At 41.6% G+C, this 23,908-nt stretch overlaps 1 protein-coding gene across 1 annotated transcript; it reads left to right on the top strand.

The window, feature by feature from the left end:
• The first annotated feature begins 1,253 nt into the window (after window positions 1–1,253).
• Window positions 1,254–23,740, top strand: LOC107723876 (pecanex-like protein 1). Its single transcript, XM_016532606.1, has 33 exons — window positions 1,254–3,170; window positions 4,922–5,130; window positions 5,351–5,456; window positions 5,549–5,588; window positions 5,709–5,801; window positions 6,740–8,452; window positions 8,671–8,970; window positions 9,057–9,114; window positions 9,190–9,331; window positions 10,660–10,971; window positions 11,122–11,154; window positions 11,242–11,410; window positions 11,494–11,604; window positions 11,880–11,971; window positions 12,060–12,169; window positions 12,274–12,379; window positions 12,467–12,559; window positions 12,756–12,906; window positions 12,987–13,131; window positions 13,286–13,463; window positions 14,660–14,768; window positions 15,148–15,277; window positions 15,397–15,455; window positions 15,551–15,766; window positions 16,449–16,702; window positions 16,786–17,016; window positions 17,129–17,232; window positions 18,013–18,160; window positions 18,373–18,603; window positions 18,695–18,969; window positions 19,059–19,225; window positions 19,320–19,714; window positions 20,662–23,740. The coding sequence occupies exons 1-33, from the start codon at window positions 3,018–3,020 to the stop codon at window positions 20,821–20,823; spliced, it is 6,795 nt and encodes a 2,264-aa protein (XP_016388092.1). The 5' UTR covers window positions 1,254–3,017; the 3' UTR covers window positions 20,824–23,740.
• The last annotated feature ends 168 nt before the right edge of the window (window positions 23,741–23,908 follow it).

The following is a 23,908-nucleotide window of genomic DNA, read 5'->3' as shown; positions in this document are numbered from 1 at the left end:
AAAAACACATATCTTCCATTTTTATTTGACCCTCTAACTCTAGCACTCTCTATACTAATTATATTCTTAAAAAAAAAAAAAACATTTGTCCCTTTTAGACTTGCGCACTATTCATTCATTCATTAAAAAAAAAAAAACTAACTTGCTTTCTAATCTTTTTGTATCCTATCTGTTTTCTTTTCATTTATTATACAATTAACTAAAGCAAAAAGACCTCTAACACTAGCTTGCTCTATTCTTTTTCTATTCTGTTTTCTTTTTATTTATTATATTATTTTTTTAAAAAAAACCTTGCTACGTGTACTGCGTTAAGCTAACTGAGATTTGTTATAGCACTTGTATATCATTGCTCTTTTGTTGATTTTGATTGCTTCGATTGTCCTCATTTGTAAGCCGCTTTGGATAAAAGCGTCTGCTAAATGACTAAATGTAAAATGTAATGTAAATGAATGAATTCGTATCAGCTTAAGGCAGTTCACGCTGGTTTTAGGAACCTGCAATAGCTGGTTTGAGCTGGTTACGGGTCCAAGGTGGTCTACCAGCATTTACCAGGTCTACCAGGTCAGTATCAACTCCATCTAATCCACCCTGGATCAGCTAATGACCATAAATAACCAAAACGGTCCAACAATAAACCATGTAAAATTAGAATGTCTCAGAATGATTACAATTATTTTAATATACGTTATTAATATTAATATTATTAATATAATTCGTATTAGCTATCATTATTATTAATGTATCTAACCTTAGTGTTAAAATAAATTTAAGATAAAGTTGTCTAGTGCTATCTAGTGCTAAAACATAAAATCAAGATTTTCATTACTACTAAGTCATATTTATTGAAAACACAGTTTTTGAAACTGGAATCTTAAAATTAACTGTTATTGAACTACCTATATCGACACTCCCCGTTTCTGTTTATAATATCAACATAAATTACTCATTTAAATTTACGTTTACTGTAAGAAAATAAACATTTTAATGTAAAATGGAGTGCATCAATGAATGTAGGACTGAAAGATTGGCAACCTGACCAATGTCAAGTTGTCAACAAGAAAGTTCAAAGAGAAAACGGAGACGCTCTGGACTGTATTGTAGATTGATGAATCAAATCAGTGATCGCACTGGATGACAGACACCTGCTGCAGCCAATCGCATTGAAGCATCCGTTCTGTTCCTGTATGTGGGTGGTAACCGCAGCGGCCAATCGCATTATGGCATCAGTTCTCTTCCTGTAGGTGGGTGTTTGCTACCTGTGTGAATGAAGCGATTCGACACTGGAACTTAGCGAGCTTACATTCTGGGCTTTTATCGCTGGAGTTTTTACACAGCGGCCCTGGACTTAACGAAGAAATGGCTGCTGTGGTGACCACATAGAGATATTTGGGTTTCGTATTTGTTTTTGTATTTTATTTTCGTCATAAGGAGGAAGCACTCAGTGCTGCCGTTAGCCTATGCTAACTCGCGTTCAGTTTCGCTGTCCTGCGGTTTTCCTGCTCTCGTTTCTGGATGAATTAATGTAGACCCTGTCGAGATAAACCATGGAGTGTTGAAGAGTGCACTAACAACGGATAATTTCGCTAAAAAAAACACTTATGCCAAAGTCAGAGGTGTCTCATTACTGCTTGTAGCATGTTAGCGGTTTGGCTAGTGAGTGTCAGGTGATATTGAACTCTGAGAGGAATGATAGCCTTCTAATTAAGCCGAGAAACTGATAAAATAGATTAAATATAATATTTGCGTCCCTTCTGATTGGTTTTACGCCTAACAATTTGATTCAGGCTAAAATGTAGTCGTTCAGCTGTCAGCGTTAGCGCTATTGCTGTTTAAACACACGGTTTGTTTACAGTTCTAAAAGTATTCGCATCCCAGTTACGTTTTCATTGAAGTGCTATTGAACCATTTGCTGGACATTTATCTCTCTACTGTCATTTTTTTAGACTCAATATAATGTCAAAGCTGCTTCAGGCAAGCTAACATACCTATGCTAACATTAGCTGAAGTTGTATGGTTTAAAGCCAAATCCACTGAGACATTTGTCAGCGTTCCTTTATTTAAACGATTCACTGCTTACAGATGATGCTTAGAGTTTTTCCTCCTCCAGCTGTAGATATCAGCTACTGCCATACAAGAACATTTTGAGAGGATATTATGACTGTTTAGGCCTGGAGATGGCTGTAGGTTAATATCAGCAGTCAGTTAAGATATAAAACTCTAAACGGTGTAATATATACATATCTCTCCTTGGGGAACGGGAAAGTTTTACAGATTTGTGCAGAAAAACTAGAAATTGAATTCTCAGGACTCTGAAGCTGTATACCATATTTACAATAGTTGCAAAAGCATAGAAAGCCAATGAAGACATAATATAACTTATAGACATATATAACTTACTGCCTGTCTTTTCTCTGCTTTGCCTTTAATAGTATGAAGATTGCAGGTGATCAGTGATCGTATACATATCTGTTATCATCTCTAAATTTAGTTAAATATTTTATAGCCCCCTAAACAAAACCTGATTCCTTATTTGCATTTTCTAGAAAACCCATATTAGGCTACTTTATCTAAATCAGACAAACGTCTCATGCCTTAGTAACAGGCCACAGATAGGTTAAAATGACCATATTCAAAATAGCCTGTTGATCTTAAGTATGTCATCAGAACAGCTGATTTATTTATGGAATTGTGTTTGTTTAAAGTGCTGGAAAGTTGTAAAGAAACCAAACCAAGCAGTTTTGATGATTCCTCAGGATGAATGTTTTCATGTAGCCCTTGGGTCACAGTTGTGCCAAAAACTTTTGATGAACTGCACTACAAACGGGTCTGCTGGAGGAGCATGCAAACAAACAGTTGATACTAAAAGAACACAGGTCTGAAGTTGTTCTGGAACGTCTCGCTTTCTGCTAATTCTTTCATAACCAGTCCATCCTGAGGTTCCCAATGGAAGTGCCGCACTAGAAACTTTGACAAGGGAACTTCAAGATCTCTGGGTTGTCTCATCCAGAAGCGATAAGATGGGCTCTCAGGCTCTTCAGATATTGCGGCAGGGAGTGTGGGCCTCTCTGACTGGAGGATGGTACGTGGACCCTCATCAGAGTACCTTCTCGAACTGCTTTCATCTCTACCTCTGGATATTCCTCTTGGCCTTCCCGTTTCTTCTGTACATGGTGAGTTCTTGCAGTCATTCCTGAGGTAAAGAAAGCCACCAGCCCATGTTTCTGGAAAAAAGTGTGTAATACTGATGGAATCCAAGAGCCTGTGCGGTTTTGAGGCTTAGATGCACTAACATTGAGTAACTTTCCTTACCTGCTGGTGTTCAGGTTTAGCCTGCTCTAGAAAGACATTGAGGCTAAAACTTTGTCAAGATGCATGACAGACAGCTGCACATATCGACAGATTTTATGAAGCTATTTAAGTGAAATTTTCTGTGAAGTGTCTTTTCTAAGTAGTTACACTGAAGCAGAACCAAGGCAACATCTATCTTTAAAAAATATATATACATATATACACTACTGTGCAAAAAATTTGTGGTCAGTAACTTTTTTTTTTTTTTAATTAATGCTTATATTTACCAAGGACATCAAAGACATTTAGAATGCTACAAAATATTTGTATTTCAAATAAATGCTGTTTTTATTATTTACTATTCATCAAAGAATTCTGAAAAACGTATCATGTTTTCCACAAAATTAATAAAAAAATCAGAACAACTATTTTCTATAATATAATAATAAATTCTTTTTCTTTTCTTTTCCTTTCTTTTGCATCATGAGACTTTTCTTTCTTTTGCATCATCAAGGATCATGAGACACTTCAGTACTAGAGTAATGACTACTGAAAATTCAACATTGAAATCACAGGAATAAATAGAAGTAGTTATTTTAAGTTGTAACAATATTTCATAGTATTACTGATTTTACTGTATTGTTTTTTAAATAAATGCAACCTTGGTGAGCATTAGAGACTTCTTTCAAAAACGTTTTACTGATCCCAAACTTTATTCGGTAGTGTGTCTCAGCCAAATATTGTCCGATTCTAACAAACCATACATCAATGGAAAGCTTATTTATTCAGCTGGTGTATAATGTATTTATTCAGATGATGTATAAATCTAAATTTTGAGAAATTGACCCTTATGACTGGTTTTGTGGTCCAGGGTCACAGTTGTCATGATTTAAAGGCAAAACAGTATTTTAACTTTCAGTAAAGTTCCTTTTCAAGGCAATAGCCTGTTTTAAAGTTTTACAGGATGTAAGTACAAGCTCCTTACAAGTACAATCAATGTTATTGATCAGATATACAAGAAGGAATCATTAAATAGAAGTCAGGCTTCAGGAACACATTCCTTTGCCTCCATTGTTTTCTGAGTGTTACAACCAGTTGATGATAAATACAGCAAAGCATGTGGGTAAACATGAAATGTTATTATGACATTACTCATGATACTTGTGCTTTCACTATTATGTGAACCTCCATCTTGCTGCTCCTGTAATACTCCTCTAAGTTCACTGTTAAACATTTTATTGAACTTAACAGCTTTTAATGTCATCAGACAATTATTCTGTTCAGTTTTTTTAATGATGTTAAGTAAATTGTTAACAAGAAAACATCTTGTCTGTTTTATGTACATTTAAATGTTTATTAATTTATTTCTTAAACAGATTTTACTCTGATCTTGCCATGAAAATAGTCTTATATGCCAATAATGTAGCATAAACAACCAAGTAAAACAATACATTTACCATTAGGTATAGACCTAGTTGTATTTTGCATACTGTTAGAGACTTACACAAGAACATTATGAAATCAGATTTATTGCACAAGTTGTGGTCCACATAAGAAGCAGTGTCTGAAATGAAACTGAGGTTGTAATTTTTGCAACCACGTTGATGTGATTCTCCCACATTCATTCTTTTAGGCCCTTCCTGCCAGTTTAGTGGTGGCTGGTGTGTACTGCGCTGTGATAGCGGCCTTCTTTACGGCCATAAAAGCAGTGAACTTCCGACTACATGCCATGTTTGACCTGGGCGAGATTGTGGAGAAGAGACAGGCCTCGTTCACCACAGACCCCAATAGAGTGGAAGAAGGAGAGGAAGGCTCTGGCGCTCACGACGGAAGCCAGCGCAGGTAGCGTGTAACTACCTTATTATATTTTGTGGTCAAACTACAATGTGACACTTTTCTGTCTCTCAAGTAGGCAGCATCAGTTTGTTGAGTATTGCAAGCATCATACTACTGAGTCAGACATTCTTTAGGGATTTGTTGTTGGTGAACAGCTGTTAGTGGTGTTGAGCAGTCGCTCCACTGTAGTCAGTTTTAGCTCATGTCGGCATGCCTGTGCCTGCAGGAACAGTGGTGTCGGTGTGGAAATGACGGTGTTCCGAAAGGTGAACTCCACCCCTCCTGTACGCTGCAGTTCCCAGCACTCACTATTTGGATTGAACCAGGTGTCGGTGAGGATATTGTTAATGCCAAACATCCTTACGCATTATTCTTCTTCACTTGTAGGAATTTCCTCTGACTCGTTTACTTTTCTTTTGCTCAGGAATTTTTACCACAGCTTGAAGACCCTGGAGGCTCAAAGGGTACATTGTGTTGTTACTGTTGCTTTTTTAAATAAACTACTCTAAATAGTTTAAATTAACATGAACTGGTATGCTTACATTTCAATACTTATCTGATTTTTGTCATTTTTTAAATTCCAGATATAAAAGAGCTCATGCACGAGCAGGGCAGTAATATGATTGTGACTTCTACATATAGAGACGTCCTTCGACACAACTCTCAGGACAACACTAGTAAGAACAGCCCCTGTTACAGATGCTGTAAATTAGGGCCGCATAGGACTGTTCCTTAGACTTCCAATTCAGAGTGCTACCTTTGTTTTAAAAATCTAATTCAGAATTCCAAAAATATTTTAAAGTTGGTATGAAATGAACATTCACTTTATCTATTTTGTTAATGCATGTGATGATATCTTATTGTGCATGATTTGTTTATGTATGTTTTTTTATTATATATATATTTTTTGACGTTTAATCAAAATGTAATTCAATCTTTCGGTGAAAAAGACAAAACTCTGGTGATGTACATCAGATTTCTCCAATCATTTATGAGCTAAGCGATCATTAGATTTTATCACCATTGGTAGCGTGATGTATTGTAATCCTTTTTTTTTTCTCAGTTGGTCAGAATAAAAGTGGCAGACATGTTACTTGTTCAGATGACATTTTCTGGTGAAAATTCATATTTGGGTCATACTTCCAAGATGTAGAATCTGTGATTCCGAAGTGCAGTGAATGTCCACACCGGTGTGGTGACTGACAGCTACACATACTCCTCAAAACATTAGATAATGCCGCAAATAACTGCAATTGCAGGTTTCACACAGAGAGAATATTCCGTTTCACTCAATCACAGCTACAGTCACAATATGGATTTTATCACGTAGTAAACTTTTCATGCAGTACTTTTGAGCTGCTTATTTCATGAAATATTGTGTCTGGTGTAATCAAACAAAAAAAATGTTTTACTTCTTGCTTACAATCATTGATAAGTATAAAATGTATTTTACGTGTTTATTGCAAAAATTATAAAATACTATAAATTAACTGAATGAATTACTTGCTTAAAGCAAATGAATTAGTGAAATATTGTAATTTGTACATTATGCTGCATGAACCTCTAAACATCTCTGCTGTACTCGGTAGTAACTGCACGTTTTTTGTTGTTCCAGGTGTGGCGCCAATCTGCTTGGCTGGGGATTACAGAGGGCTAATTGGTGTGGGTGATGTATTGTCGGGAGGGTTTAGTAGCCTGCAACCAACAAATTGTCCTTCCATCCCGCCGTCCCCATCCAGCCAAGAAGATGGAGATGAGAAGGACCAGGTGGATAATGGGGGTGCGGAGCAACTATCTCAGCAGAGCCCCGATGGGGATGGCCTAGTAGGCTACTACCCCCTCGGACCTTCAGCTGAGTCTGGGAGTCTGGGAGATGCTACTCTCATCAAGAGTAGCTTGAGCGAGGAGCTAAGCGAGAACTTGTTGGGCTTGGGCCTTGACCCTGTCACTTTTGCTCCTGGTGCTGAGCATCCAGGCAGCCGCACCGGGGTAGCCCTGGCTGCAGGATCCACTGACAGCTGCTTCAGTGGAGGTGGAGCGGCCACAGACAGAGAGACTCTTAGTACAGTCAGTAGCTACCGCAGTGAGAAAACAGACTCAACCCAGCTTGAGAGTCCTTCGCTGGGCCAGACGCATAAACTCGTGTCTAACGCTCCTTCCACAGCTTTGCCTCAGGGTAAAGGCCCCTATCAGCAGTCTGGAGATGTGCTCCAAGGTGGTAGTGACACGGATGACCTGTCAGACAGCGTGCTGCTACGATCACCCTCCAAAGAGCTCTCCTCTGGGCAGGGCCTGGACAGAACTCTGGTGGAGGGAGAGGACCTTGCCCCTTTTCTTACGGACATTGCACAGCCCTCCTTGCGGGACTCATCACCGTCTAGCAGCGGGCCTTCTGAGACCTGCGATCTTGATGGTGGCATCCCCATACCCCCTCTTCCTCCTCCACGCCAGGCCTGCTCTGTACCATCAGGGTTGACACTGGGCTTGGTCTGCTCAGAGCCCGCTCTGCCAGTCTCTGCCCCATCCTACCTCCTAGCAGAGCCGCCGTCTCTGCAAGCGCAGCAGCAGGTAGTGCGACCTAAAGATCTGAAACTGCTACGTGCCGGTGGCAGTGTGGGTCACCGACCTGGTCGCAGGAAAGCTCCCCGCAAACGGGGAACTGCTGGCAGTAGCAGTTTCGACTGTGGCTCCTACCGCCGGCACCACAACCGTGGCCAACACAGAGACTACATCCCTGTACGCAGTCGGCTGGGTGCCAAAGCCTACAGCGAGAGCTTGTTCGAGGACTCCAGCGATGAAGACGACGGCAGCGACATGAGTGCTGGCTCTAGTCTTGGATCCCAACGTCGCTTCAGCTCTGACGATGAAGACGATGATGAAGATGACGATTCTAGCTCCTCTACCTCCTGTTACTCCCCCGATCTGGCAAATACCGGCATCGCTTCCCAACCTGTCCCCCCTCAACTACCTAGCCCTGGAGAGGGGGAGGAGCCTGACACAGTAGGACCCTCCCATTCTCGCAGTGCTCAGCGCTCAGCGAGCATAGCCAGTGCCAAGACTCATGCCAGAGTGCTTAGCATGGATGGGGCCGGTGGAGGCTCCAACAACACAGGGGCCCTTGCATCTACTATGCTACCTTTACCCCTTTCTTCTACTCCTGCCCCACGTCCACTCACCATCTCTAAATCAGATCTGGAGGCTCGGACAGTGCACTCAGAGGGCTTCTCCAGGGCCCACCATAGGTTAGACTCTCTTGGAGGCTCCTGGGCTGGGAACCAGATGGGCTGGAGGGCAGGAGAGCTGCTGGAAGAGGGGGCAGTAGGAGGAGGTGAAGAGCGAACAGATTCATTCTTAATATTTCGTATTTAGAGCCTGGAATGGTTTCATGATTTGTGGTGTTGCTCTTATTACTGATAAGATGCGCGTTAAACATCGCATGCGATTTATCGTGCAGCCCTACTCTTATTTTTATTATCTGCTGTAGTGAATATTTAATGTTTTTTTTCTTTTATTAAAACTGTTGCCTGTTGCTGTTTGCCCATGCAGCCCCAGAGGAGGGAAGTAAACGTGACTCTGTGAGCAGTGTAAAAAGGACACAGGCCATTCGCAGGCGTCATAATGCTGGTAGTAACCCCACCCCACCCCCTTCTGCCATGGGCTCTCCTCCGAGTCTTCAAGACCTTCAGAGAGTCCGCACTTCCTCTCACTCCCGCACACGAACGCTCCCCTCTGCTCTGCACTTTGCTGCCTCATCCTTGCTGCTGCTGCCCCGCAGCGGTGTTCACGAGGCATCCACCTTCGATGACACCTCAGAGGGAGCTGTGCACTACTTTTATGATGAGAGCGGTAAAGAACATTTTGTGTTTCAGTGACACTGATTTAAATATGGCTTAGTTGTGGTTGTTTCTTCAATTAAAATGATCTAATTTCAGGAGTAAAGAGGTCTTATACTTTTGGGCCTACTGGTGGAGGATATGAGGACCCAGTCCAGTAAGTCTTAAAACTTTTACCATTGGGGTGATATTCAGCAGTCTTCCAGGGTTTGACCCCTGTTTCTTGGCTCAGGGAGCGAGAGCGACAATCGCAGTCCTCTAGTTTTACCTCCACTGATGTCCAGGAGGTGGCGCCAGTGCTGTCCATGCTGCAACCCAGACCGGTGGTCCTCCAGGGCATGCAGGTCCGCAGGGTGCCTCTGGATATGCCAGAGGTGAGGCTTAACTCTTCAGAATCATCAATACACATTCCGTTTCAATCCTCATGACTGCATTGACGTTAGGGGTGGGCGCTATACCGGTATGAACGTGACTACCGGTATTATGTTGTTCCATGATATGGATTTTGCTATACCGCGGATACCTTTATATATTCATGAATTCAAATTTTGCATTTATATAGTTTTGTTCAATTTGGTACGCTTTGCAAATTTGAACACAAATGACAATAAAGAGTCGAGGCTGAAAGTTTTTGTCCTCTGTGTGCAACGCCGTACTACACAGGCATTAGTAATAATAGACATAGAGCATCATAACAGACCAAATTAATAGAGCACAAATCGCCTACTCCATTGGTTCCCAAACTGGGGGGCGCGGCAATGCTGAGGGATAGTGTACAGTCAGCAGATTATTTTACAAAAGAAACCTCTGCAGGGTGATAGACTACACTGCATAATTTTTCCGCTTATCATCCGGCCACTTATCTGATAAGTAAATAATTGAATGCAAAATGACTCGCAGTACCCGCTTGAGTGCTCCGTTATCAGTTGTAGCAGTTGTGGTTGTATCAATAACAGCCCTCTAGATGGCGCGATTGAAGAATCAAAGTTTTATTGCAGGGAGCCATGTAGAAATATAAATGAATTCTATTTCTGACGAACTCCAGCGCTCTGACACAAAGGACCATTTCAAATATTTATAAGAGAATCATGAAAATATTAAGCAGCACAAACGTTTACAACATTGATAATAATAAGAAATGGTTACGGAGCAGTAAATCAGCATATTAGAATGATTTCTGAAGGATCATGTAACACTGAAGACTGGAGTAATGCTGAAAATTCAGCTTTTATCACAGAAATACAGTAGCCTATATGTTAAAACATTCAAATAGATCATTTAAATTGACAATATTAGTGTTTATTGTATTTTTAATAAATAAATGTAGCTTTGGTGAGCATAAGAGAAAAAAAAATAGAGATGGGGGTCGGGGGGGGCTTGAAAAGATTTTTCTCTACAAAAGGGAAAGTTTGGGAATCACTGGCCTACTCAAACACACAATATTTAATTTAATTCATACAGGCCTACCTCATGTTGCACGTTTGCACTTTTTGAGAAAAACAATAGTACAATAAAAAAGTCTTTTCAGGTCTGTCCAATCCCTCACTTTTTCTAGTTATATAAGGTTAAAATATTTTGCCTGTAATTTTTTTTTACTCTCATATCGCAGTATAAAATCGATATCGCCTGGACAGTGTAAAATATCGTGATATGAATTTTAGCTCATATCGCCCACCCCTAATTGATGTTTTTCTCTTTGTAGTTTGACCTAGATCATGAGTCCCCTCACGAATCCCAGGAGAACACACTGATGATTGAGGAAAAGGCCAAGCCTAAACAGTATTACCGTTTCTGGGTGCTGCCGGGGAAATGGCTAAGAGTTCGTTACGACAGGCTTGCTTTGCTAGCCTTACTGGACAGGAACCGACGAGTTGGGGAGAATGTTTTTGCGGTGGTGTTGGCCAGCTTAGTGGCGTTCCTTGGCTTCCTGTTGCTTCTCCAGGGCTTTTTTAGGGACATCTGGGTCTTCCAGTTCTGCCTAGTCATTGCCAGCTGTCAGTACAGCTTGCTAAAGGTCAGTGTGAACATTTTTGGAATGGTCTGTTTGTGTTTGTTTTAGCAGTATGTTGGTGTTGGCATCTCTTGATAATTGTACGGTCTTCACATGTCCCGATAGTGGTGTTGTGTTTGTGTTAATCAGTTTTTTTTCCCTTGTCCATTTCAGAGTGTGCAGCCCGATGCAGCATCTCCGATGCATGTGAGTATATGACTGTTTGTCCGTCTTTTCTTGGACCCGCCTAGCTGAAATCAAACAGAAATTAATTTAATGTGGTCTTCATTGCAGGGCCATAACTGGATCATAGTGTACAGCCGACCAGTGTATTTCTGCTTGTGTTGTGTGCTGATCTGGGTATTTGACCTGGTTGGCCACTCGGACAGTATGAGGCCTTTCACCCTCTACGGGGTCACCTTCTCCGCACACTTTCTGCTCTGTGCTAGAGATATGCTCATAGGTCTGCTCACTCGCTGTTAATCCTTTCTTAATTGAGTTGTGCAAAATATAATAGCCTAATAATTCATACGTTTTCCTTTGCAGTGTTCTCCCTCTGTTTTCCCATCATCTTCCTGTTTGGGTTTCTACCTCAAGTCAACACGTTCCTCATGTGTTTGTTGGAACAGGTGGACATGCACATTTTCGGTGGAACTGGTGAGACCTGTGTTATACTTTACTAATGCTATAGCAGTAACACTTTACAATAAGGTTAACATCGATACATAAACTAGCAATGATAAGTATTTTATATAACGTTTACAAATGGAACTTTATTCTAAAGTGTTACTACTACAGCTATGATGGTTCTGCTCAACTGGTACAGCATGGTGCTTGCAACTCCAAGGTCATGGGTTTGATTTCCAGGGAGCTGGCATACTGTGTACATCCCTGCACCACAAGTATGATGTCTTTTCATTTGTGTGTTTCAGCAACCACAAGCCCCATGTCCTCAGTCTATAGTCTCTTGCGCAGTATATTGGTGGCGGCTCTGGTTTATGGATTTTGCCTTGGTGCCATCAATGTAAGTGGGAATCTGTTTGTCTCTTTCACAGTAGAACTGAGTTTATTGGTGCTTCCTTTACTCATTTTATGTGTTCGTGTATGTGTAGGCTCCGTGGGGAGAGGCACATGTTCCGGTGCTCTTCTCTGTTTTCTGTGGCCTCCTCCTGGCCTTGTCCTATCATCTGAGCAGGCAGAGCAGCGACCCAACCATCCTCTGGTCAGCGTCACCACACATACATGATTTTCCAGTCATCTTACTGCACCAACAGCTCTGTGATCAATATCTAAACTTCTATGTTTTTTACACTGTTCTCTGGACAGGTCTCTAGTCCGCTCCAAGTTCTTCCCAGAGCTGGAGAGCCGAACACCAGAAGAGCCCCCATTAGAGATTAAAGACCCTCTCCCAGAGAAATTGCGCAACTCTGTGGTAAAAGCACTCTCCATTTGCATTTATCTTTTGCTAAATAGGCGTTCCAATGGCTTTTAAATGGCTCCCTTCTCTCTGACTCTGCAGAAAGAGACCCTTCACTCAGATCTGGTCATGTGCCTTCTTATGGCCATTATCACCTTCGCCATTAGTGCCAGCACCGTCTTTATTGCTCTGCAGGTCAGTAGGCCATCTAGAATTTGATTTTGAGTATGTTAATAGTCTCATTGTGAGAACTAGTCCTCATGCAAAGACTGAACATAATTTCTAGTCTTGTAAAGTCTAGTTCATTGTATCAAATCTGTTTGTTTGAAGTTTTTATTTTTTGTAAATTACTGTCTTGGTTTTAATACGTGTTTTCTGCACTGCTCTTCAGCCCGCTCTAAGTTACGTCCTGTACATCTTGGCTGGGGTGGTGGGGTTCTGCACACACTACCTCCTGCCTCAGCTCCGAAAACAGCTGCCCTGGTTCTGCTTGGCCCACCCTGTGCTGCGCTCCAGAGAATACAGCCAGTTTGAGGTCCGAGGTGAGTAGTCAAAACTACACGCACAAACTAATGTCTGAATGTGTGAACAAGTGTGATGGACTGATCCCTCTCTGTCTCAGATGCTGCTCAGCTCATGTGGTTTGAGAAGCTGTATGCTTGGCTGCAGTGTGTGGAGAAGTATTTCATCTATCCGGCTGTAGTGCTCAACTCCCTCACCACTGAAGCTCACACTGTCAGCCAAAACCCTGACAAACCTGGAGCCTAGTAAGAACGGGAACATCCTAGTGTAGAATAAAGCACAACACTAGCTGATGTTACTCTTTGTTTTGGAAGATTTTGAATTCAAGGTTTTCAATGTGGTTTCAAACTTTAAATTTTAGACATGGACAGTGATGACATCTTTTATTTGTTCCTTTAGTGGCCGTGCTCTATTCATCTCAGTGGCTGGAATGAAGCTACTTCGTTCGTCCTTCTGTATCCCGTCTCAGCAGTATGTCACTCTGTGCTTCACCGCCCTCTTCTTCCAATTCGACTATCCGCGCTTTTCACAGACCTTCCTCCTCGACTACTACTGCATGTCCATCCTCTTCAGCAAGGTCTGAGAATACATCCACATCTCTCTTAGATGCCTTCAAAAGACCCAAATTCATTATGTGTAACGTTTTATATCTGTCCCTTGAGTCCGCTTATAATGTTGTGCAAGTGTTCTTATCGTAATCTAGTTTACTTCTATATGTACACTACCATTCAAAAGTTTGTGGTTGGTCAATTTTTTTATTTAAAGCTGCAGTCCGTAACTTTTGGCGCTCTAGCGGTTAATAAACAGAACTGCGTGTGTCTTGCGGAAGAACATTGTAGCCGGAGCTACTTCTCTCTGTTTATGTCTATGATGAATCACGCAGGTACTGGGCTACTCCGCAGCGGTACCTACCCGAACCAGTCTAAATAGTCCGAATATAAACACTTATTATAGGTGTACCGTAGTAATTCAGGACAAGCCAAAAACACGGTTTGGAAAATGGATTCATGGTGTACTCGCTTATTATATAAATTTTGAACACAAAAAAGTTACGGACTGCAGCTTTATGTCTCTTATGTTCACCATGTCTGCATTCATTTGATCACAAATGCAGTAAAACTTTAAAAGAGTGAAATGTTATGTCTATTTTAATACATTTTAAAATGTAATTTATTCTTGTGACGGAAAAGCTGAATTTTCAGCAGCCATTACAGTCTTCAGTCTCACATGATCCTGCAGAAATCATTCTAATATGCTGATTTGGTACTCAAAAAACAGTTCTTATAAATGTTAAAAACAGTTGTTCTGTTCTGGAAACCATCATACTTTTTTCTGGATTCTTTTACAAAATTGAAATCATTTGTAACATTATAAATGTTTTTACTGTCACTTGATCAAATGAATGCTTCCTTGCTGAATAAAAGTATTAATTTCTTTAAAAAAAAATCTAACTGACCCCAAACTTTTGAACGGTGTAAAATAAAAATTAGCATGAATGTCTAAAGAAAGCATTTCTCATAACTGGCCACCAAGGGTTTCATTATTATTAATCAATTTTATCTTCACTTATTAAATCTAAATGGTTCTGGTGAAATTATTCCAAAAGACAAAAATATTCAGTTTAGGATATAGTTACATAATGTATACATGCTATTTATGTGACATTTTTAAAGGTTTGAATGTAGTGTGTAACTTACACTCTAACTGGAGTGTGGGTTTGTAAAGCAAAAGATGAAGACTGATGTTGCTGTCATCTCTCCTGTGTGTGAGCAGCTGTGGGATCTGCTGTATAAGCTGCGTTTTGTGCTGACCTACATTGCACCTTGGCAGATCACATGGGGTTCTGCTTTCCATGCCGTCGCTCAGCCATTCGCCGTTCCCCGTATCCTTTTCTGGCATTACTCACACACAGACCTGAATGCTGATCTCATAACTTTTACCTGTTCTTGTTAATTTGTGCCCAATGTTACAGCTGTACAATTGGTTTTATATGTTCCTCCTCAGCTCCTTTAGCTGGTTTTCACAGTTGGTACAGTTGCTTGGTCGATAACTAGTTTTGGTCACAAATAAACAAGTGTGTGTGTATATATATATATATATATACACACACATATACACACATATATATATATATATATATATATATATATATATATACGTGTGTGTGTATGTATATATGTATATACACATATGTTTATATATATATGTATGTTTATTTATCATTAAAAATTAATTCCCCTTAACTCCAGTTTTGATCTCAGACTCAGCCATGCTGTTTGTACAAGCTGTGTTTTCTGCTCTCTTTTCCACTCCTCTCAACCCTGTGCTGGGCAGTGCTGTTTTCGTTACTTCATACACCCGACCTGTGAAGTTCTGGGAGCGAGACTACAAGTAAGCCTTTAGAAATCTTGAGCAGATGTCAGCCACGTTGTTTGTTTTGTTAATTCAGTCTTAGCAGAAAATGTTTGAAGACGTGACTTAGAACCCTTAAATACCATTTTGTCTTTCAGCACCAAACGGGTGGATCACTCCAACACACGTCTGGCCACACAGCTGGACCGCAACCCTGGTACGTGATATTGTATCTGAGTTACACAGACCTGTCATCTGTCTACTGTCTTCTTAATCTATCCTTTCATCTCCCCTTATCTCTCGCTTGGATAGGTGCTGATGATAACAACTTGAACTCTATCTTCTACGAGCATCTGACACGCTCTCTGCAGCACTCACTGTGTGGGGACCTTCTGCTGGGCCGCTGGGGAAACTACAGCACCGGAGACTGCTTCATCCTGGCTTCCGACTACCTCAACGCTCTCGTACACATCATTGAGATCGGCAACGGCCTCGTCACTTTCCAGCTCAGAGGCTTGGAGTTCAGAGGTGAGCCAACAGGAGAGGGACTGGAACAAAATGCAGCACTATTTTCTCTATCCACTGGAATACACTACATGACTTTTAAAACACTAGGTGTCAAACTTACCAACTTTGTTAATGGTTAGAGACAAAAGCACTAAACGACTGAGGATCACATGCTACCTGACCATTTAAGTTGTTCTGAACGCAATAAACTTGCACAGAAGTGTGCTTTGTAGCTAGGAGGTGCATGCCAAATGAAATTGAGTTCTAAAATTGGCTCAAAATATCAGAGTCTGTGCCTATTATACACTCTGATTTTCTGTGAAATCTGTCAACACCAACTGGCCAAAATCTGCAGACTGGCTCTGACTTTCGCCAACTAGTGTTGCTTCTTCCGGACTGCAAATTGTGAAAATTCAGGGCACAAGTCATGAAGTGTAGACATCTCAAAGCATGATTCATACTGATTCTAAAATATTACTTTTTTTTTTTTTAATTCAGAGACTTGGTCACTTTTATTTGTATGACAAGAAAAAACATGGTAGTGGAGTTTAATAATATGAATAATTTTGGTGCATAAAATGGTGCTTTCAGATACTTTATAGTTTCATGTTTAGCTGCAACTAATTTGGCTTGAACATGTTTTTTCCTCACTTAATTTTCTTTTCTTTTTTTTTCTTGAATGACTTTTCTTGAATGTTTTCAGGAACATATTGCCAGCAGAGGGAGGTGGAGGCGATCACTGAAGGGGTGGAGGAAGATGAAGGCTGTTGCTGCTGTGAGCCAGGTCATCTCCCCCACATGCTCTCCTTCAACGCGGCCTTTGGCCAGCGCTGGTTGGCTTGGGAGGTGGCCGCCACCAAATATGTGCTGGAAGGCTACAGCATTAGCGACAACAACGCAGCTTCCATGCTTCAAGTATTTGACCTGCGCAAAATTCTCATCACATATTATGTCAAGGTCAGTTCCTCTCAGACGAGCGACTCAAATAAAACCTCCACTATCTGAGATGCAGAGCAATCATCCAAGTTTCTTCTTCTCAGAGTATCATTTACTATGTGACCCGCTCGCCCAAACTGGAGGAATGGTTGGCCAACGAGACAGTGCAGGAAGCGTTGCGGCCCTGCCTCAGCCCTTCCTACGTGGATAGTGACCCCACATTTAACCTGAACATAGATGAAGACTACGACCACCGTGCTTCCGGCATCACTCCCTCGTCCTTCTGTCTGGTGTACCTGGAGTGGATCAAATACTGCAACAGTCGCAGACAAACGGTATTTTAATGATGGCCTTGCCTTGCTGTTGACAGTTGCTGACTTGGGGTTTGGTTACAAGGGAATCAAAGATATAACTCACTGTGTGTTTTTGTTTTGTCTTCTGTTACAGCCATTTGAGAGTGAGAAGGATTCCCCTCTGGTCACACTGTGTTTTGGGTTGTGTATTCTGGGCCGTCGAGCTCTGGGCACCGCCTCCCACAGCATGTCAGCCAGGTAAGAGTTTAAACTGATTACAGAAATTTTGCTTAAGCTGAACACTTATGTTATTTAAATGCGTTGTGCACCATTCACACATGCAACAATTTTACAGAATAGTGTTTCTACTGCTGCATACCCTAACTTGCAGGTTCTGAAATACTCCTCCAAGGGGATTCGTGTGATTCTCACCAAAGGATGCTATATATTGAACATACAAAAAAAAATAGGGAAACAGGAAGTCTGATATCTTCAATTTGATCTAAATCATGGGGGCTGATCACATGGTTGTGGCTGTTGTGGTTCACAGTCATAGTGCCACCAGCTGGCAGCAGGAAGTGTGACGTACAACGGATGTTAAAATAGTCTTTTTATTTTTACCAATTTAAATACATTTGCCTTAAATGTATGTGGCAGTGGGGCTGTAGTGCTTGGGCCTGTTTGCACCTATTTTTTCAAATCATATTTCTGCACTTTTTCACTCATACTGCTAGTTACTGCATAATCAGTGCTTGTTTGCATGAAATTAAGCTTTTCTCAGCCTTTTGCAATGCTGGACATGGCGACTTTATATCACTGCTGCTTATGAATTGCCATAAATCGCATAACTCTCATTGGCTTCCAGTTACTTGCTACAAATCACTGTGTGAATGCCACTATAAACCGTTTTAATCGGCAATAGGCCATAAACATTTATTTAAACGTGATTTTCTTGCTTTGTTGTTTTTTTGAGAGTGGGATTATGTTGTAGATGTAAAATGCACTGATTCTTATACGTTCTTATTCTTATATGTTCAGCTTGGAGCCTTTTCTCTACGGCCTTCATGCCCTGTTCAAGGGCGACTTTCGTATCACCTCTCCTAGAGACGAGTGGGTTTTTGCAGACATGGATCTGCTGAACAGGGTGGTGGCTCCAGGTGTACGGATGTCCCTCAAACTGCACCAGGTACAGCTTAGGCATTCATCCATCCCTATTGACATCACACTTTAATTAGGTTTCTAGGCCAACACAGTGATATATTCATAGCTTGCACCAAAATAGACTTTTGGTGTGGTAAAGTGAACATCACGTGGTCTGATGATGATGCAATTATGGAATGGATCTCTGGTTTACTTGATTGTCATGAGCCAATTTTTTGTCTCCCGTTTACTCCACAGGATCACTTCACCTCTCCTGATGAGTATGAGGACCCAGTGGTGCTGTACGATGCCATCACTGCTAATGAAGATAAGATGCTGATCTCTCACGAAGGCGACCCTGTGTGGCGCAGCGCTATCCTGGCCAACATGCCTTCTCTGCTTGCTCTCCGCCACGTTATGGATGACGGAAGTGACGAGTACAAGATCATCATGCTGAACAAACGCTTCCTCAGCTTCAGAGTCATCAAGGTGCTTTGCTGCAGAAGCCTGTTTATACGCATGTACAGTGTATCTTATCGTGGCATTACCATAACTAATCTCTCTCTGTTGCTTCCTTCAGGTGAACCGGGAGTGTGTGCGCGGGCTGTGGGCCGGACAGCAGCAGGAGCTGGTCTTCCTGCGGAACCGGAACCCTGAACGCGGCAGCATCCAGAATGCCAAACAAGCCCTGAGGAACATGATTAACTCGTCCTGTGACCAGCCCATCGGATACCCTATCTATGTCTCCCCACTCACCACCTCCTACGCTGGGGCCCATGTTCAGCTACGTTCTGTCTGGGGAGGCCCCATCAGCCCTCACAACATTTACACGTGGTTCATCAGCAGCTGGGACAGGTCGGGTGGCACATGTGTGCATTTTGCCATGTTACAGCACATTTTAGGCATTCAGAGTTTTTTATTTAAATGCTCTCTGTTCTCTTCAGGCTTCAGAAGGGTTGTGGTGCCGGATGTAACAGTGGGGGGAACATTGAGGATTCAGATTGTGGTGGCGGCTCTACCTCCATCAGTAACAACCCTGCAGCTCATCCTCCCCAGAACACAGCGTCCAGCATCCCTCAGCCTCATCACACTATTGTACAGACCTCAATGGGTATGCCACCTGCTTCTCTTGTACCGTTAATTTACAGTCAATAAAGCAATGATGTGTACAGGCTGTAAGTTTCACTTTTCCCTCCTTTCTTAAGGGACTGACAACCCTGTTGGGCCTTCCTGGCCGCTGCATCCCCAGCCCCTCCCACTTGCCCTGCTCAGCCAATCAGAAGGCAGGATGGATGCTGGGCTGGTTAGCTCCTTGCACCGCACCTCTTCCATCCATGGGCTTTTGGGGCAACACCTGTCCAGCTCCCAGCTGTCTTTCAGTAGTTCAGTGGCCCTGCCGCCTGCAGACCGCTTCTGCCCCAGTAGCCTGCAGGACAACCCCAGTCACAGGGCGTCTCAGAGGGGCCTAAGCCTGGGACATGGTAGCGGGCTGCCCTATGAGGCTCTGTACAGCAAATGGAGTCTGTCAGGGAGGAAAGGATTCAATGGACCTGCTGTAATGGAAGGGGACGGCTCAGCATCACAGAGCATACGCACACAGGTTAGGATGCATGCTTCCCTTCCAGATCTATTAATACATAAGATATCCTAAATGCACATCTTCTATGATGGGCACGTTTTAATTTCTGAATTAAACTTATTTTTTGAGTGGCATGTAGTTAAAAATGTCAGAATGGTACAACTGTCTGGATATCATAAAGAAAAAATCTTCAATCAACACTTTAAAACTTTTTCTTTGATTAATCAAAATTAGTGCTGTCAAACGATTAATCGCGATTAATCACATCCAAAATAAAAGTTTTTGTTTACTTTAATATGTGTGTGTGCTGTGTATATTTGTTATGTATATATAAATACACACACATGCATGTATATATTTCAGAAAAATATGTTATGTTTATATATTAAATATATATATATATATACAAAAAATATACTGTATGTGTGTATTTATATTTACATAAATATACACAGAACACACGCATATATTATGCAAACAAAAACTTGTATTTTGTATACGATTAATCGTTTGACAGCAGCACTAATCAAAATTGACAGTGAAATATATGATGTTACAAAACAAAATCTATTTTAAATAAATGCTGTTCTTTGAACTTTCTATTTGTCAAAGAATCCTAAAATGCATCATGGTTTTCACTAAAATATTAAGCAGCAGAACTGTTTTCAACACTGATAATTAAAGAAATGTTCAACATATCAGAACTCTTCATATCAGAATGATTTCTGAAGGATCATGTGACACTGTAGATTGGAGTAATGGCTGCTAAAAATTCAGCTTTGCTGTCACAGAAATAAATTACATTTTAAAATATATTGAAATGGCAAGCAGTTATTTTAAGCTGTAATATTTTTCACAATTTATACTGTATTTTTGATCAATAAATGCAGCTTCTGTGAGCATGAGAGAGAAAGTCAAAGTTTTGACTAGTATAAATATTAATACCCTATTTATTTACTTCTTCCTAGCCTTCGCAGCCTCCCCTCCCTGTCCTGCCCTCGGATGCCAGCCCAACACTGGATCCTATGGGAGCAGTCATACCCTCTGAGACCACGCCCCTTACATCATCAGACCCGCCCAGTGCACGGAAGGAGTCTACAGAACTGCCTTTACTTGAGCACCTCTGCTGAGCCTGCACAGCTGGGATCAGACGAGCCCATGGTCATCCTCGCCATCCAGAGAGAGCGAGCTGGGAGGACTTCAAGCTGACCTTATCAACCCTTTTTATAATGCAAGCATCTTCAGTCAGTTCTGCGTATATTAGGAGGTTTCTCGCAAGTCTCCTTAATAAACACATCACCAGATACAGAAGCACACTAGAAGAGTGCTGCGTTAAGTAATGAACTCTGGACTGAGCTCTCCTAAGCTTCTTTGGCTACTGTTCTGGCCTCCAGGCCCAAAAGCCAAAAAAAGTGGCCAGTCAGTGCAATCTTAAGGGATTTTCTTCTTTTCTTAGATAAAGAGGGTCAGGTCATTAAATCAAAGCGAATCGGTGACCTGTACCACCAGCAGTAACAAAAAGGGAACTCTCCTCTCCTCTGTAGCAGCCTTAAACCTACTCAAGCTTTCGTTTTTACCCCTACGCATCAGCCGTATTGTGCAGGATTTCTCCCTTTGAGGCCCAGAGCTTTCCACCACACAAGCCACTGTCCTTTCAAGACCAAAGGACTCAAATTTGATTCCCCCTCACTGAGCCGTCATTTCGTAGCTCACACATTCCAGCAAAGACATTCGATCATGTCACCCATCACCACACGACCGTTCTTCAGCGAGCTTCAGGGATAAGACTTGAATATAATCACACAAATACTCGCTCACATGCACACTTCCCTTAGCACCTGGTGCTCCCTACGTAGTTTACAGCCGGCTCAGGTGAGGACGGAGGGGCCTGAGATTCGTAGGACAGTTGGGACAAAGAAGACGTCATCAAACCGGTGGTCTGTCTCTTTCTTTCTTTTCTTTGTACATCCCACAGGCAATCAGACTACCTACTAAATTCCTAAACTGCTCCCTACCGATTGGGCTCTGATGGTGATGTAGTGGGCCGGAGCACACGAGGGCTTCCTGGCCTCCCATCAGGCTTTTTCCTGCTGCTGCAAGTGCCTGCAGTTTGTCTCCCTCTACTGCAATACTACTGCTACTGCACCACCCCCTCTACTACTAATAGAACTAACCAAACTACTGCTTTGACTTCTAAACTCCAGCGTTTTAGTTGGAAGAACTTGATGGGGGAAAAAAACAATAAAGATGTACCGATTCTAAAGACAAAGATTTATTTGATTGCTGATCTCAAATGGAGATGTGCGGAGTGGCTGTTTTTTTGTTGATTGTGCTGATAGTAGCTGGACATGAGTGAACTGTAACCTTTGCCCCCATTCTTGAATCCACCGGATTGTGACTAACTAATTCCCTAAATCTGTGTGTAATACAACTGGAAAGTTCGATGTCATTCTGATGTTAAATATCTGCTGTTGGCGAACGAAGCTCAGACCGCCTGCTGTGGAAAGCAGGGCACTTACTGGCTCTACTACAACAACAAAACATATCAAATGCTCGCAGTCAAACAATACAACACTGACATCAGCCTGGAATAGCTGCGGCGTGTCGATGTAAAGGAGCTTGAAATTTCCCATGAGCTGTTTAAAGTGGTTTTCTGATTCAGAAAGCCGTTCAGCGCTTTTTCACCATACAATTTCCCAGCTTAAAATGATTGACGTGGCTGAGCTGTGCTCTGAAAAAGGCTTCGCGTCGAACGATATGGTTTGAGAGTCAGCATGCGGGGGCCGCCATGGGAAAATGGTGCTTTTCGATTCGACAGATGGTGTTCAGGTGAAAGAAGGATTTTTGCCGGAAATTTTACACTGGTTCCACAGAGTAATGCCGTTTTATGCTAAATAATGCGGTTTTCTGTTGAGAGGCCCCATTGTGTTAATTTTACAAAGCTGATGGATTCAAAACGGCCGATTCTTGTTCTGAAGTTTTGATGTGATTTGAGCCTCTAGCTTCGTTTAGTGCCAGTAGAGGCAGTTCACACCGAATTGATCATGCTCACGCATTCGTATTCTCACTCAAACCACAGATTGTTAGTAGGTTTATAACACTGAAAATAGATAGCCTCTCTGCCCATCACAGACCATATCACAAGTTGTTTGAACACTAAACATCAAGTCTCTCTGCAGACTGTGCAGCAGAGTCTATTTCCGAACACCACCATCTCAAGTCTCTCATGCAGTCTGCTGAGCAAACCTGCCCCGTTTATGGCTTCTTGCAATGGACTTCAGTAGCTATCGAGCATTTGGTTCGAGGCCGATCAACCTCTTTCTCTCTTTCCATCAGGACCATTTCTCTCATCTTTAATAGGGTGACTTTTCCAAAGCAACAGGGAGTACGTCTCGAACTGGGAGAAAGCACAAGTTACTGGATGGTCTTGGGTGTCAGTGATTTAAAAGGGATCTAATCCATCTCTGCCATATATGTACAGCATGTTTTGTATATAAATATATATATATATATATATAAATCTATTTTATTATTATTGGGATTTCTGGTTGTTTTTCAATGGAGGACACTACTTTGAGTTTTGGGGGAGTCACGCTTCGGTGTATCTGTGCTTGCGGAGGGGTCCGACTCTCTCTCTCGACATAGAATCATGAAGTCTGGGGAATGAATCGGTTAATACTGCTTTTGCACAACTATTGTAAAATAGTACACCATCCTGTATTTTGTTTTCTTTTTTAATTTTAGTTACATGGAGGATCATTTTATTTAAAAACTGTTATTGAATATTCAAAGTTATGTACAGTTTTTTTGTCATTTCTTTTCCCCCTCCTATTTAAATTAAAGCTTTTTTGTGTCATTGTTTGCAAAACAGTTTTTTTGTGAATCCATTGGTCTTTTTTTTCCCTCCATGTCAAAATGTATGTAGAGGGTGGTAAATTTGATTCACAAACTATAGGAATAGAAGTCATTTATATCGATTTGAATCAGTAGAGTGGCCTTTTATTGTGGCCAGCCTAAGGCACACCTGTGCAATAATCATGCTGTCTAATCAGCATCTTGATATGCCACATCTGTGAGGTGGATGGATTATCTCGGCAAAGGAGAAGTGCTCACTAACACAGATTTAGACAGATTTGTGAACAATATTTGAGAGAAATAGGCCTTTTGTGTACATAGAAAAAGTCTTCGATCTTTGAGTTCAGCTCATGAAAAATG

The sequence above is a fragment of the Sinocyclocheilus rhinocerous genome, unplaced genomic scaffold (assembly GCF_001515625.1).
Source record: "Sinocyclocheilus rhinocerous isolate Xijiao unplaced genomic scaffold, SAMN03320098_v1.1 scaffold253, whole genome shotgun sequence".
Lineage (NCBI taxonomy): Eukaryota > Metazoa > Chordata > Actinopteri > Cypriniformes > Cyprinidae > Sinocyclocheilus > Sinocyclocheilus rhinocerous.
This window is presented reverse-complemented; position numbering and strand designations above follow the sequence as displayed.

Bases quoted from the DNA above. Each gene is read 5' to 3' on its own strand.
- LOC107723876 (XM_016532606.1), top strand. From the start codon at position 3,018: ATGGGCTCTCAGGCTCTTCAGATATTGCGGCAGGGAGTGTGGGCCTCT. The intron at 11,605-11,879 runs GTGAGACCTGTG...TGTGTGTTTCAG, and splicing joins GCACATTTTCGGTGGAACTG to CAACCACAAGCCCCATGTCC. The intron at 15,767-16,448 runs GTGAGCCAACAG...GAATGTTTTCAG, and splicing joins CAGAGGCTTGGAGTTCAGAG to GAACATATTGCCAGCAGAGG.